This window comes from Dryobates pubescens, chromosome 14, assembly GCF_014839835.1.
Source record: "Dryobates pubescens isolate bDryPub1 chromosome 14, bDryPub1.pri, whole genome shotgun sequence".
Lineage (NCBI taxonomy): Eukaryota > Metazoa > Chordata > Aves > Piciformes > Picidae > Dryobates > Dryobates pubescens.
Genome location: NC_071625.1, coordinates 20,086,664 through 20,100,181, shown reverse-complemented (window position 1 = coordinate 20,100,181; position 13,518 = coordinate 20,086,664). Strand labels below are relative to the sequence as shown.

The window sequence follows — 13,518 nt, the reverse complement described above, 5'->3', positions numbered from 1 at the left end:
CAAACAGAAAGCTTCTCCCATGCTGTGCACAGCCCTGAAGGAAATCACATGGTGACAACCTCAAACTTACATTTATTAAGACTTCAGGCAGTGGATTTTATCATTAGAAAGGATGAAGGGGAGAATGCAGGATTACTGTAAACTACAGTTTTGCTATAGAAGTAAAAGCCACTGAAAGATGGTAAAGGTGTTTGAGGTAACTGTCTCTCTTAGTTTCCAGGGAAAAGACTGATGAGTTTGTGCTGGATTTTTAACAAATTTGCACAACACTGAATAAAAATATAGAGTAGTGTAAATAAGTGTGACATGCCACAAAGTACAGGAGAGTTATTTTCTACATGGAGCTCCACCTGAACATTGAAAAGGCTAGAATAAATTAACTTCCCACAACTACACCCCTTTCCCTTCCTACACCCCTTGGCAAAAAAAAACACCCAACAAGCCTCCTTATACTCAGAGATGGGAATTCACTGTTCATTCTTTGTTGAGGTACGTACAAGCTCCCCAGTATTCCTTCCAGTTCAACCCACCCCGACACCAACAGCCATGTATCTCCTTAGTCTCAGCTGAAGAAGCAGTAATGACAAACTCCTCAGTCAGAAGTCCAAATGGTGAATAAATAATACTAAGAGAGTTATAAAGTTACCTCTCAAATGTCTAATAGGGGAAAAGTGGAAAGCCACCATCTGACCTAGTGGTGTGAATTATGTTTGGCTGTACACAAACCCATGGAAACTCTCGTCACTCTTCTTATGGGCAAAACTGATTGCTTAGTGCCTTCCACTGCTCCACAGGCGTCAGGAATGTTTTGGAGACTTTCAATGGCATAACTGTGTTACATCAAGAGGGACATTTCCTCTGAGGAAATTCATGCACATAGCTAAAGAAAGCAAATTAATCAGAGAAAGCATGTGTCCACGTGGGAGGGGAATATTTTGCGCTCACTACCACTGCTGAAGTATCTCATTCTCTTAGCAAGAATAGAACTGTTTGTAACCCAGCCACCCCGTTTGGATGAAACTTTCTCAGCTTCACTCTGAAAAGACCTCCTGCAGTCCCCTTTAGATCAGAGCCCCATTCAGACCCCTTTCCCACAGTAACTATTTCTGGCATTTCTGATCACATTTTGATGTTTTCTCAAATCTCAATTCATTTTTCCCTTTTATAAAAAAAAAAAATTAGAAAATTAAAAAAGATAATAGCTTTACTTACCTGAACATCGAAGTCTGGAAGGAGGCGAGTAATAGCCTGTGAAGAGATTTGAAAGCATTAATGCAGGTAACTTTTGCAGCTACAGCAACCTGCGCTGAGAAAGGTGTGCCCTAACCCCTCGGGGTCTGCAGCTAAGAGCTATGTTCCATCCCTTCGTTCAATGAAAGCTCTCTTGTTAAACAATGGAATTCACTCAGGCGATTTTCCCTACTAATCTTCACAGAGAAAATGAAAGCAGTAAAAGAGTAGATTATAGACCAGCAAAATCAACCACAAAAGCTGGTACATCTACAGTTATTGTGAAATCACCAGACAAATTGGAGCAATAAAACACTAAACTTCCCTCCTTTGCTCATTGTAGCCATGGGACACTCAACAACCCACCTCAGTCTCATCTGGGATGGTAAGCTGTTGTTCAAGCACGCACTGAGCACTTGCAACTCAGCTAAGCAGTCATTACTGGGATTGGTTACATGATATGGAAGATGAGAAAGGTTTTTACCTAGGTCTTGTTATGTTTGGCAGGCTGGGTGGACACAGAGGTCCATTCCAGCCTGTGACCAGCCATTCCTGTTATTGATAATCTCCTACACCTGTCAAGGACCTACACCAGAAAAGGAGTTAGGGGATATCCTCCCCACCTCCAATACAATAAAAAGATTATAACTTCAAAAGAAGAAATGCCTTTCAGTTGTCTCCTTTTATTAAAAGACAAGGAAGAAGGAAGGAGTCAAACTCATATTTCCATTGGAGGACTGAGAACAAGAGTGAATTCCAATCAAGCCAGCACTTTTTATATTGCAGAGTAGGGCAGGAAGCCAAAGCTTGAGAAAAGTATTGAGATAAAATGGAAAGCTTAGAATATGGGCAAGGAGGTCACCCAGCTCCAGAAGCCCAGGCAAATTAAGGATGGGAGATGTCAGAAACAATACAGCTGTTATCTTGGGCAAGATCATCTCAGATGGTGGACCTCAAAGAACTGCAGTCCAGCTCATAATTATGACAAGACTCTAGAGCTGTGATCTTTAAACAGCCGACTGAGCTTGTGGGAGTCATTTTACACACCCTTAGCTTTAGACCATATGCTGTGATTTAATCTTACTATACATAATATATACATATATAGTATATATATGTGTGTATATATAATGTATATATAATATATACATATATATACACACATATATAAGTCTCATGATCTTTTAAATATAGCTAGTTTCATACGTTGTTGTTCAAGTGTGGCCTAGAGCTGAAAAAACAAATATATGTGGCATCCGTATAACTAAGCACATGAAATAAGGCTCATTACTGTTCAGGAACAAAGACTACAGCTCTATAAGAAGCCTAAGCACAACAAGCCAGGATGTGACTTCAGAGTGCATCACTCAACACCAGCTCCACTGTCAGTGTCTTTAGTATCCCTTAATATCCTCAGGGCAATCTTTTCCACTTTCTCAAAGTATGTTAAGTAACTTCCTTCACCTGTGTTAAGAATGGGCACAGAGGAAATCAAACTGTGTGCTAGTTTCCCCATGTAGACAAACCTTAAGGGAACATCCTGAATAAAAGCATATAGCCTTCATCGTCAATATTCCAACTTTTGATCTACATGCCAGAGAAACCCAGGATGTTAATCAGTGTTTTAAGGTATTTCTGATTTTTGAAGTAAAGGCATTTCAGTAACCACATGACTTGTGTTTAGTATCTCCTTTGTTTTACTACTACTGAATATTATTGGCATTAAAAATGGGTATTAGTTACTGAAGTGTTTGAGTGCTGGTATCTGTTTAAGTGCTGGTATCCAAGTAAGCCCTGCTTTCAAGCAGTGTCCTTGGCAAGGGAGCTGTGTTTAAAAAGTCTCTCCAGCTATTTCACTGCGGTCACAAGTGGAAATGATTTGGTGAAGTATTTACACAGAAGAGGTAGAGAATGAAAAAGAAAGTAAGAGCCAGAGCAGTTACAGGGCAGAAAACTAGAAAAACACCCAAGATATTTACATACATCATTGTCAAGAATTACCATCACTGGAAGCAAAAGAATAAAATTCATTTTGATTCAAGAAAAAAGCTGAGAGGTTCTTTCACATGTTACACGATTATTTGCCATGACCATACTGAAGCACAGAGTATTGCTACTACTTAAGAGTCAGGCAGCCACTGAACTCAGGTGCTGTGAGTAGGTTTTGGAAGAAAATGGTAAAAACACAAGTGGAAAGAAGTACCAGAAGGTTAAACAAAAGAAGAGGGTAGGATGTTTCTACACTGTAGCCCCAGAGGAAAGGTTGTGGCTTGTGCATAGCCAGTCGCCTGCAGAGCTGGTCATAGTTTGGATGTAACTCAGCTCAGTGCAGCCAGAGAAGATTAGATGGGGCACAGTTATACCTCTGGACACATAATTGCCCAGAGGAGAAGTAAATGCTCTCTCTGTGCCACCTTGAAAGGTAGCTGACAAAGTTTGTATCTTTACATTAAGAAGTCTATAGGTATAGATGTATGTACTGGAGACTGACCAATTGGTATCATTCAAAATAGCTGAAGATAGCCAGAGCTGTCAATATCCAGAAAAGAAAATATGTCAACACCAGATTATCACTAGAGAAGAGAAAAAACAAAGACCAAAACCCAGCAAATAATTAAGGTTCAGGTTTGCACTATTTAAAAAAAACCCAAGCCATGCATTCCATCTGCAGTTTCTCTTACATGTTCTTCCACATGGTATGTTAGAACTAATCGAAGGATGCATGTGCAGTTCCAGTAGCAATCCTGAGATAAAACACATAAACTCTAAAAAGTTTTAAAATGGTTACCTCTTCCTTCTCTACCAGAGGTTTCACCTCTGCAAGGTGAGCATCCTGGAACTCTGTTGACATGGTCAGTAGCTGATATCTGCAAAGATGAAAAAAAAAAGAAGTTTTGTTCTCATCTTTCATCAAAGATTAAATATAGGAACAAAGGTTCAGCTCTACCCAATCCCCCTATCAATGACCCACTGTCTCAGGTTATAGTTTAAAAGACCTTTGCAAGATAATGGATCTCTTGTAAAATGCTTCCCTGGTTGATTTATACACACATTCCTGCACAACAAGAGACTAAAGAAAGATTATAGCTCCAAGATTAAACAAAAGTTTGGAAGCTTCCAAACATGGAATGCTGAAGGAAGCAGGGAAGGGACCAGTGTAGAGTCATGGAAACTGGCACTTCACAGGTGACAGGAGGCACAGACAAATCTACACAAAACACCTTCTGAAATTAGCTTGAATACATATCTATGACAACTTTTTTTTTTTTGGGGGGGGGGGGGGTGGTTGGTTGGTGGTTTTTTATTTGTTTGGGTTTGTTAGTTTGGGGTTATGTTTGTTTGTTTTGCTTTGGGGGGTGTTATTTGTTTTTATGAAGGCTTCTTCTCCATCCCTCAGATCTTTACTTAAGAAAACTGAGCAGGACACTCTTTAGCATCATTTTACTCCCAGAAAGATGTGCTCTGTTCTTCAGGACAGAAATACCTTCCTTCATCTGGACAAACACACAGTACCAAGTAAACAGATATTCCTTTACATGGGTACCAACAAAGTGCAGGAAATAATGCTGTTTTCAAAACTGTCAATGTAAGGAACAGGATTGTTGTGTCCTAGAAAAGGTCCATCATTGCAACACCCAGTTCTTGTCTGTGGGAAGCTTAAATGGGAACACGGATATAACCAAACCTCAGAAAGATGTGACTGCTGAGGCAGACAGAGCAGCAGGTTGTGCTGCAGGTGCGGTGTGTCACCAATGAGTGTCTCAGTTCAGTGACTGTATCAGTCCAAGCTGGCAGTTAAAAAGAAGAGTGGCATGTTTTCATTCTCCTGAGAAATTAGACTGGGGATTTTAAGCTTAGAGAAATGTTTTATCAGTATTTAACCCCACCACTTGAGGCGTGGGGACAGGAACAAAACTGACCCCATTGCCAGTAATTTGTAATGCAAATTTACAAAAGTGCATCAGAGATACTTAAACAGTCAAAAGTCAAGACAGATTTATCTCCCTGGCAGTGACTGTGATTTACCCTTCTTCTCCAGGTTTTCCAGCAAATTTTGCCTGTTACAGATTTTAATCCATAAAGAACAAGAAAAAAAAAAATCCAAATTTGCCAAAAATTCAAGCAACTGTAAGTGACATTTTAGTTACATATTTTCATAATTACAGGCATCTGTGCAATGTGTCATTCCACACAGTGAGCAGCTGTGCATGGCAGAGAGGGAAATCAATGTTGTTGCAATACTTGGAGTTGAAAATATTTACATGCAATTGCACCTAACTCAAATGCCTATTTTTATTTATTTTTTTTACAGAAATAGCACCTTAATGTTGCACCTAATTCTGCAAGAAACCAGAATGAGAAGAGATTTTTCCAGTAAGAAGGTATGTCTCCTGCAATTTTCCAGTAAGAAGTGGCTCAGGGAACAAAGCCACAGCTAGTGTTTGTGCAAGAAAGTTGTTTACATGGGATGGTTTCAGATTTTCAGGGACTCGCAGCATTGACTACAAATGATCAAAACAACTGCATCAAAAAGAACAAGAGGGATGCCTTTTATAGCCTTAAAAAACAATCCTGTTTTCATAATAGTTCAAAGTCGTTGCTCTATGTTTCCGAAAGAACCAGCACTAGGAAGTGCTGACCAGCAGATTGCACGACCGCCATAAAGTCTGCTGAACAAAAGCCCATCGTGTACCAGGTTCTCACTTCTGGAAAGATACCAGATGTTTGAGCCTTGTAATGTTTTCAGATCAGGCACTTCCAAGCTCTGGCTTTTCTTTCTCTGCACCAGGAATACCTGGAATGTTTCTACCAAGAAACAACCTTATGATAAGGCAGCACAACAACGTGCTATTTGTTCATGAGAGCTGGAAAACAAAGCCCCACTATCTGACAGAACTGTAAAAAACATTCTATTTTCCAAAGAGAAAGATGTTGGGGAAGTGATTTTGTACCATCCCATGTTCAGCACAAATTTTATTATCTCTAAATAGGTGCTTTGTGCTCCCCCCCATTATGTGACAGGGTAGCTCAAAGCTAATGCAACTGCATAACTCTCCTAAATAGATAACCACACAAACATTCCTTTATACACATTTCAAAGCACTTGCCTCACAGAAGTCTTCAAAAGACAAAGTTCATTTATATCTGCAAGCAGTAGTGTAAAGCTGCCAACTTGGAAAAATACTCCAATTTCACTCCAATTGGTCAATTCAGCCATAGCAGAGGTCCCAAGTTCTCCTCTCTAGGACAAGCCACTTTCACCCAAGGGGATACCCACCACCTCACACTCAGGTATCAGATACAATTGATGTTCAGAGGATTAACTTTTAAAACAATCATACTTCTAATTAAGAAAAAACTAAAGGTTTAAGGTACCTTTGCAGCTAGAAAAGTGCTTTAAAATTGCTCACATATCTACCTTTGCCAAGTAGCTGGAAAGGCATCAAGCCAGCCTGTAGGAAGCAAGGAGGGCGTGGGGAAGGGTGAAGTCATCTGTGCAATACTGTATTTGTTAATTTCAAAAACACTTTTCTGTACTCATTCCAGTCCAAAGTCACTGCTCCAAAACCACCAGATCAAGTGTCATAATCAAGTCTAGTAGTTCTTCAGTTCAGTTCTTCAGTTAAGGAATCTTAACTGAACCTGATTATTTTGCTTTTAAAGGTTCAGAATACACCCCCTGTCTCTCGGCATCATGGCTGGAGGGACAGTCATTATTGGAGACTTGATGGATGTGCAGTCTGGTTTTGCACAACAGAGATCCCAACTAGGGAATTAGGAAGACACACATTAGGCCATCCATTCCCAGACACCACCAATGTTGCAATCCTAAGTACCAAACATTAGGTAATCCTAATGTATGTGACCAAATTCATTCCAAGCACAGAAGCAAGACAAGTTCAAAGATCCCTTGTTTCAAATTTTATCCTTCAGAAAACACATACACGGTTGTCCAAGTTTGTGCAATGAGGTGCATCATCAAGCTTGATGGTCTCACGTTCATGCAGGGCTGGAGAAACTGCTACCAGCACTACAGGATTTACCTCTTCCTTCAAACTCAACAATTTTTTATTTAAATGCTATTAAGGAAAACAAAGAACAGGAAAAGCCTCCTGTCTGGGCATTTCATAAAGAAGGGAATTCCCTCAAAACAGCTTGTTTAACCACTGACACCATAGACTACTCTAGAGTACAGATAGACAAAAGGCCAGCCTCACCACAGCAGCCTGATGGCATTTCCATGTCTGCAGGGTGAGCAAGTAGAAGGGACAGCAATCACTTTACATGTGGGGTGTCTAACAGCAAAGAGGGAGAATGTCATGAATACTGAGGGCTGCAGCTCCCAAGCACTGGTGTTCTCTTTGGAGAAACACCTTGTGAGACTTGGCTTCTAGGATCACACATAGGATGTTTCCAAACTAGCCACATCACTGTGTACTTTATCCCTTGAAAGCTGCAAGGGTCTTCAGAGCTCAGGTATCAAGCAAGGACAGGGGTGGCAATTTGTGCATCTGCAACAGGATGAGGCAGGGATGGACCTATCTAAGATGTCTCTAGAGCTCTGCAGGTTATTAGCAAAGATCCCCATCAGTTCGGGGTCAGAAAAATAACCAAACAGCTCTGACAGTGAAGCAAAGTTACCATGATGCCCAAACAGCATTTGAGCCTTACATATGGTCAGTTAGAACTCTTTGAGCCATTAACAGTAAATACTGTAAACTAGTCTCAGTGGCCCTAAAATAAGAAACAGTTACTGTAAACCTGAAAGCAGCCTGAAAAAAACAAACTTGTCTCCACTAAACAGAGACTAGCAGACATCAGTTAACAGCACCCAGGTACAGCTATGGTACAGAGTGCATGCTCTCATTAAGCAGTCTACATTCCGGATATTTTATAACAAACTTGACAAACCTAATGTTCCTCTTGGCAACTCATTTGAAACTTGTGTCTTGCAAGCATCCAAAACAGTTCATACATAAGCATCTGCCCACACTATGCCCTGTTTAAACTACTCTTTGTTACAGGCCCTGGTGTCACGAGGTCCTTTGTGTACCGAGTTACTGATTTTCCCTGACACAGTTCCATACAATGATTCACAACAGAAGATTTATAGCAGTTCTCCCCTTTCAAAAGAAGCAGATGACTTTTGACAGTTAAGTAGCATCCGCCCAAACAGTTCAAGCAGGAAGCACCAAAAAGTTAAAGATACACAACTACCTGGGTTTCTCTGGGTTTCTTTAGCCTCTGGTTACATGTGAGTATCTCAATTTGCAGCTAGACATTAATAACTTTGCACAAAGGAAGCTTTGAAGCCTAACCCTTAAATAATCTAAAGTTTCAAATCAGAAAAGGTCAGGAACAGAAGCATTAAATTTAATAATATCAGGGAACTGAAACAACAATGGTGGCCTGCAGTTCACAGATGTCCATCACCCAGCCCTTTTCCTGCACAGTACCAAAAAAACCACAGTGGATTTTTAGGAGCATAACTGTATTTTTTCAAATCCAAAAACCCAAGAAGGGCTTAAAGTTTTAGCCATTTTTTATTTTAGACTTATGCTATGGTCTGATTACTCTGATCAGGAAACTGAAATGTTTTAGGTGAGAACTTGAGCCCTGGGGCAAGTAACAGCTGGGTGAAGCCACATGGAGCTGACTGTAAGGGCAGAGCCAGCCGCTGATTCCACCAGGCTCCCACAAAAAGTGCCCATGTGCAGATTTGCAGCATCTCCCACAGCTCTGCTTGCCTGCAACTTCAGCATGCCCATGCAGTCATGAAGAAAAGATCTCCAGGCTCACTTCCAATCCTGTTCTGGCTGTTTTGCACTTGTGCAACTGGTGCTGGTGCCTGTACAGGCACGGAGCTTTTCAGGTGCAATCACTTTGGGATCGGTCACAGCCTTTAGAGTGCCAGTTCCTCAGACCAGGGACTGATTGCTCTTCATATGCATGATACACACTGGCAGCTGCACATTGATAGCAGCATCAAAACAGAGTGAACTGGAAGCAACCCTTCTGTCTACTTCACAGATGTTGAGCAAGAAAACTATTGCAATGCAGTTTGCACAATCTTCTCTGGTGCTGGATGCAATGAGGAATGTTGCTTGGAAAGCCTGGGGTCCTCCCAAGCTTCACAGGAGTAGAAACTTGCTGTGGGAAGGGTTAGTGTGACAGCCATAGTACAGGACTGCTCTCTGCATTTCTCCTATGCTAGATATCCCTGTTGCCTCCCTACCCCCCAACAAAATGAGCAGCTATTCTACTACTAGCTGGGAAAACTGAGAGCTTGCAATGTGTTAAGGCTTTGCTCCTGTTGTAGCAATCTCTAATACTATCTACACTACAATATTATAATTTAGGGAAGGACAGATTATAAGCCCTAATGAAATTCTCAGAAATTCAGATTTCTATAGCATCTTGCACCTGAAACTGCTTCTGGTAATACCTTTGTGAAAAGTGTTTAACTCCAACAATGTGAAATTTCTTTACAGAGATCAAAAATACTAGTGAGAGACAGAATTCCCTGGCTCTCAAAAGTGTGGTCACTGCTACCTTGCTCCTCAAGCCGCTCACTGCTCATGGGGCTGCAAACAGTCCTTGCAGAGCATGATGGTGAAGGGTGCAGGTAGGAAACCCCAGGGCTTTCATAAGAAATCCTGCATCTCAGTGTCAGTCTAAGCTTATTTGAAAACACATGACCATTTGTACTGATGCCAATATTATCCTTTAGCTTTCATTTACTCCAGGTTGTGGGTAGCAGCACTGCAGGGTGGAAAGAAAGAAGAGCAATCATTTGCTTTCCCAGACTTCCTTTTCCTTCTCCATCAAGCCAGCCTGTCTGCTTCCACTGCTCCAGCACCCTCCTAGTAACTTCCCAACATCCTTCTCTGCATCTGTCCCACTCCTCCTCCAACTGACTGACAACAAAATGTCATAAGCAAACATTAAAGGCAATGCAATTAGTATAGAACTTGACCCCTGCCTTACACCTGCGCACTAGGCTAGGCTTTGGGGGCAGATTAAAAAGCAAACACTGCAAACATGCATTAGGCATTTCAGAACAAGGATGAGACAGCTTCTGCCACAAAGATTGCAGTCTAAACAGACAAGAAACAAGCTATTGTTCCTGCAGCTCACCAGTGTCAGGCCATGCTCCCCTCCCTCCACCTCCTACTCTCAAGCTGCCATGTTTTAACAGTTCATAGCTTCTGCCCAGCTGCAACTGCTTCCAAAAGTGGGTGGTTCTGTGCAAGTTAGAGGCAAAAATACGCTGACATTATTCCAGAAGGGACAAGCTCATCATAGCATACTCAGAGATAAGGAAAGCTATCTGTCTCTCTAAGTTGCACCCTTGCAAGTAAATAGTAATTTAATTTCGTAAGTTTTGCATTTTCATGTTGATGTTGCAAAGATGCATACTGAAATTACAAACCATCACAGCTGAAGTTGATGATGTGTTTTAATTTACTTTTATCCACCAGCTCATGCCATGTGGGTTACAGATTCTGAACACATACATGACTTGCTTTACAACGCAGAGCAAAAATGTCTGGGCTGATGTTTTCCATGGTAAGTGTCTGAGAGTTGTTTGCTTTTGAGCAGGAAAGTATAGATTATGAATATTACCCTGTTCCTGTGGATTCCCAGTCCCCTGTTCTAGGATGAATTTTAGAACTCTAGACCTCAATCTGACTCAGACTTTGCACAAATGGCTACTGTGTTAAGAATGTATCTTTCATTCTTCCCAAGAAAGTCCCATTACAAAATTACCCAAATTTAAGCATTTGCACATGCTGAACTACTTGAGACTAGTTTTGGCTAACAATCTTCCATTGCCTGCAAGTCTCAGCACTCAGATATAACATGACCGTCCCAAGGGCCAAGCACACGCTTGCCTGTAGCACAACAGATGGGACTAGTGAGGAAGTCTCTAAATCAGCACCACCCAGTGCCAGAACACACCTTGCTTCTCAAAATAAGACCTTTCAAAATCCATCAAAGCAGGCAAAAAGAAATTCTTCATCCTCAGCACACCTTTTCAAAACCTTCCTTATCCATGCTCTAGGTTATTGTCTATTACATCAGGAAGAGAACTTACATTGTTTACAAGAAGGACTGGAATAATTCATTGGAATAATTCATTGTATTTATAGAAAATTAAGATTTTATGTGCAGCTTCATATAATTTAGTATATTTCATGTGAGAAAAAAATATGTGATATTCTTAAATTGGATTATCTAGGAAAAAGAAGAGTATTTTGAATTTGTTCTATGATAAAGAGTCATCATAAAACTCTGCAGTGCATACACTTCATAGAGTAGACACCTAATCCAGTGTGTTGCAACTTCATCCAAAGATACAAATGTATACTTTACATACAAAATATCTTTAGAGTACTCAGCAGCACAAAAATGGCATCATTAATCTGACAAGGTGCACATGAGCTTCCTAAAGGAAGCAAACCAAAATCCCCACAGCAAATGTAACCCTTCCTTCCTCTAAGAGAACATTTCCTATCTGGTGGTCTGATTACTGTGTTCACAAATTAAGGTTCCTTGAAAAGTTGCATTCTACCTTGCTGATTAATTTTTCACTACATCTTATGCCTACAAACACACATATATATACATAAAACATATCTTCACTCTTTTGCTTTGAACACCAGTCTTCATCAGAAGCAGTGCACATTAAGATCCTTATAATTTAGTTTTTGCTTCCTGTTCTTAAAGAAGTAAAGCTGTAGGAGTGCTCAAAGGAAAAAGGAAGGTCAGAGACAAGAAAAAAAAATATACACAAACAGAGATGGCTGGAAGTACATGGAAAGATTTGGTTTACAATCAGTTAGGTTTTTATGTGCAGTATGTCATCCAGTATGTCATCATTTGTTCTTTCCACTAATTTTCACATCATCCATCCAATACTAACAGGGTAGAATATAAGCTAAAAGAGCTATACTTTTGAAGCTATACTTAGTTCAGTCAGGAAGTAGCCAGTTAAAGGCTTGGAAAAGTAGTGAATATACAGTTTTAAAAACAGAGCTTGAAAAGGAAGATCTGCATTGACCAACTTCCAGCTACCAAGAGAAAAAACTTGACTTGATGAAAAAGATACATTAAAATTGTGACAATTAACTGAAAGGAAGTAGTGCAAAATCCAAAAGAAACATAGGAAGTGTGATCAGCCACACAAAATAAGAGCAGCAAAATTGACATACATCCTGCTTTGTACAAATAGATACAGCTGTGGAAAATTTCATCAGCATGGGCAGTCCAGCTGTGCATCAGCAAGCACATTGCTGAGCACCTCTTCATGAAGAACGCCCCATTCGACAACAAACCTCTGGGTGTTATCCAAAGACAACACTCTCATGCCAGCTGGGAAACAAAACAGACGGAATCCTGCAGTAGCCCTTAGCTAAAAGTAAAACATTTTCCTCATTGTCCAACTTAGTAGCTTGCACATTCCAGTCTGAAACTTGGATAATTGCAGGCTTTACTTTTTTCTCTACTCCGCACTTGCTGTGCTGGATTAAATGGTGAATAATGGTACTGACTCTAATAGATGCTCAGTAGCAAGTTTAATTATGTGATATTAACACTTTAATGATACATTATCAGATATTCAGCTGAAGAACTGAATGTTCCTTACTGCTACTCTAACATCACAACCACAGGGAATTAACAAGAGGGGTTACCTCCTGCTGACTGGCCCCACCGAAGCCACCCAGGGCTCTGGAAGTGACACAAAGAAAAAAACCCCACACCACCACCATTTGAGAGAAACACCATGTTCAATAGCCATTATATTCATAGTCATTGATTTCCAAGTGGCCTAACCCAGATTTTAGTAATCTGCAGCAACATACACCATGAAACCTGAAAATGGGATTGCCTTACTTTCATCCTTTTAAACAGCTCCAGAATATTTCTTGTGAATAATAATAACTTATTCTTGTGAATAAGTAATAACTTGCAACTTTTGTGAGAGAGCTTTTGACAGATGGCAGAGGGATAACTACTGCTTCCTTGACCTTGATCCACTCCTCATACAACAGTCCAAGAAAGTTACACAAGGAGAAGGCTCAAGGGGCAGCAGCATCACACATTAGGTAAATGTACAAATTTACACCTAGAAGCTAAAGGGCAGTCTACATACAATACCATTTATTTAGCAAAACACTGGCATGAAAAATACCTTCCCTGGAAGGGTTGTCAAGCATTGAAACAGGTTGCCCAGGGATGTGGTTGAGTCACCATCCCTGAAAGTATTTAAAGATTTTGTAGATG

At 40.5% G+C, this 13,518-nt stretch overlaps 1 protein-coding gene across 2 annotated transcripts in view; it reads right to left on the bottom strand.

Annotated features, from left to right (window-relative positions):
• Positions 1–13,518, bottom strand: part of NDRG1 (N-myc downstream regulated 1) — a 68,289-nt gene that overhangs the window by 22,436 nt on the left and 32,335 nt on the right. For both annotated transcript variants that reach the window (XM_054167127.1, XM_054167128.1), the window contains exons 2-3: positions 4,019–4,097; positions 1,213–1,248 (exon numbers count right to left, since the gene is read on the bottom strand). In XM_054167127.1, coding sequence (XP_054023102.1) covers positions 1,213–1,248; positions 4,019–4,097 — 115 coding nt within the window. The remainder of the gene's footprint in view (positions 1–1,212; positions 1,249–4,018; positions 4,098–13,518) is intronic.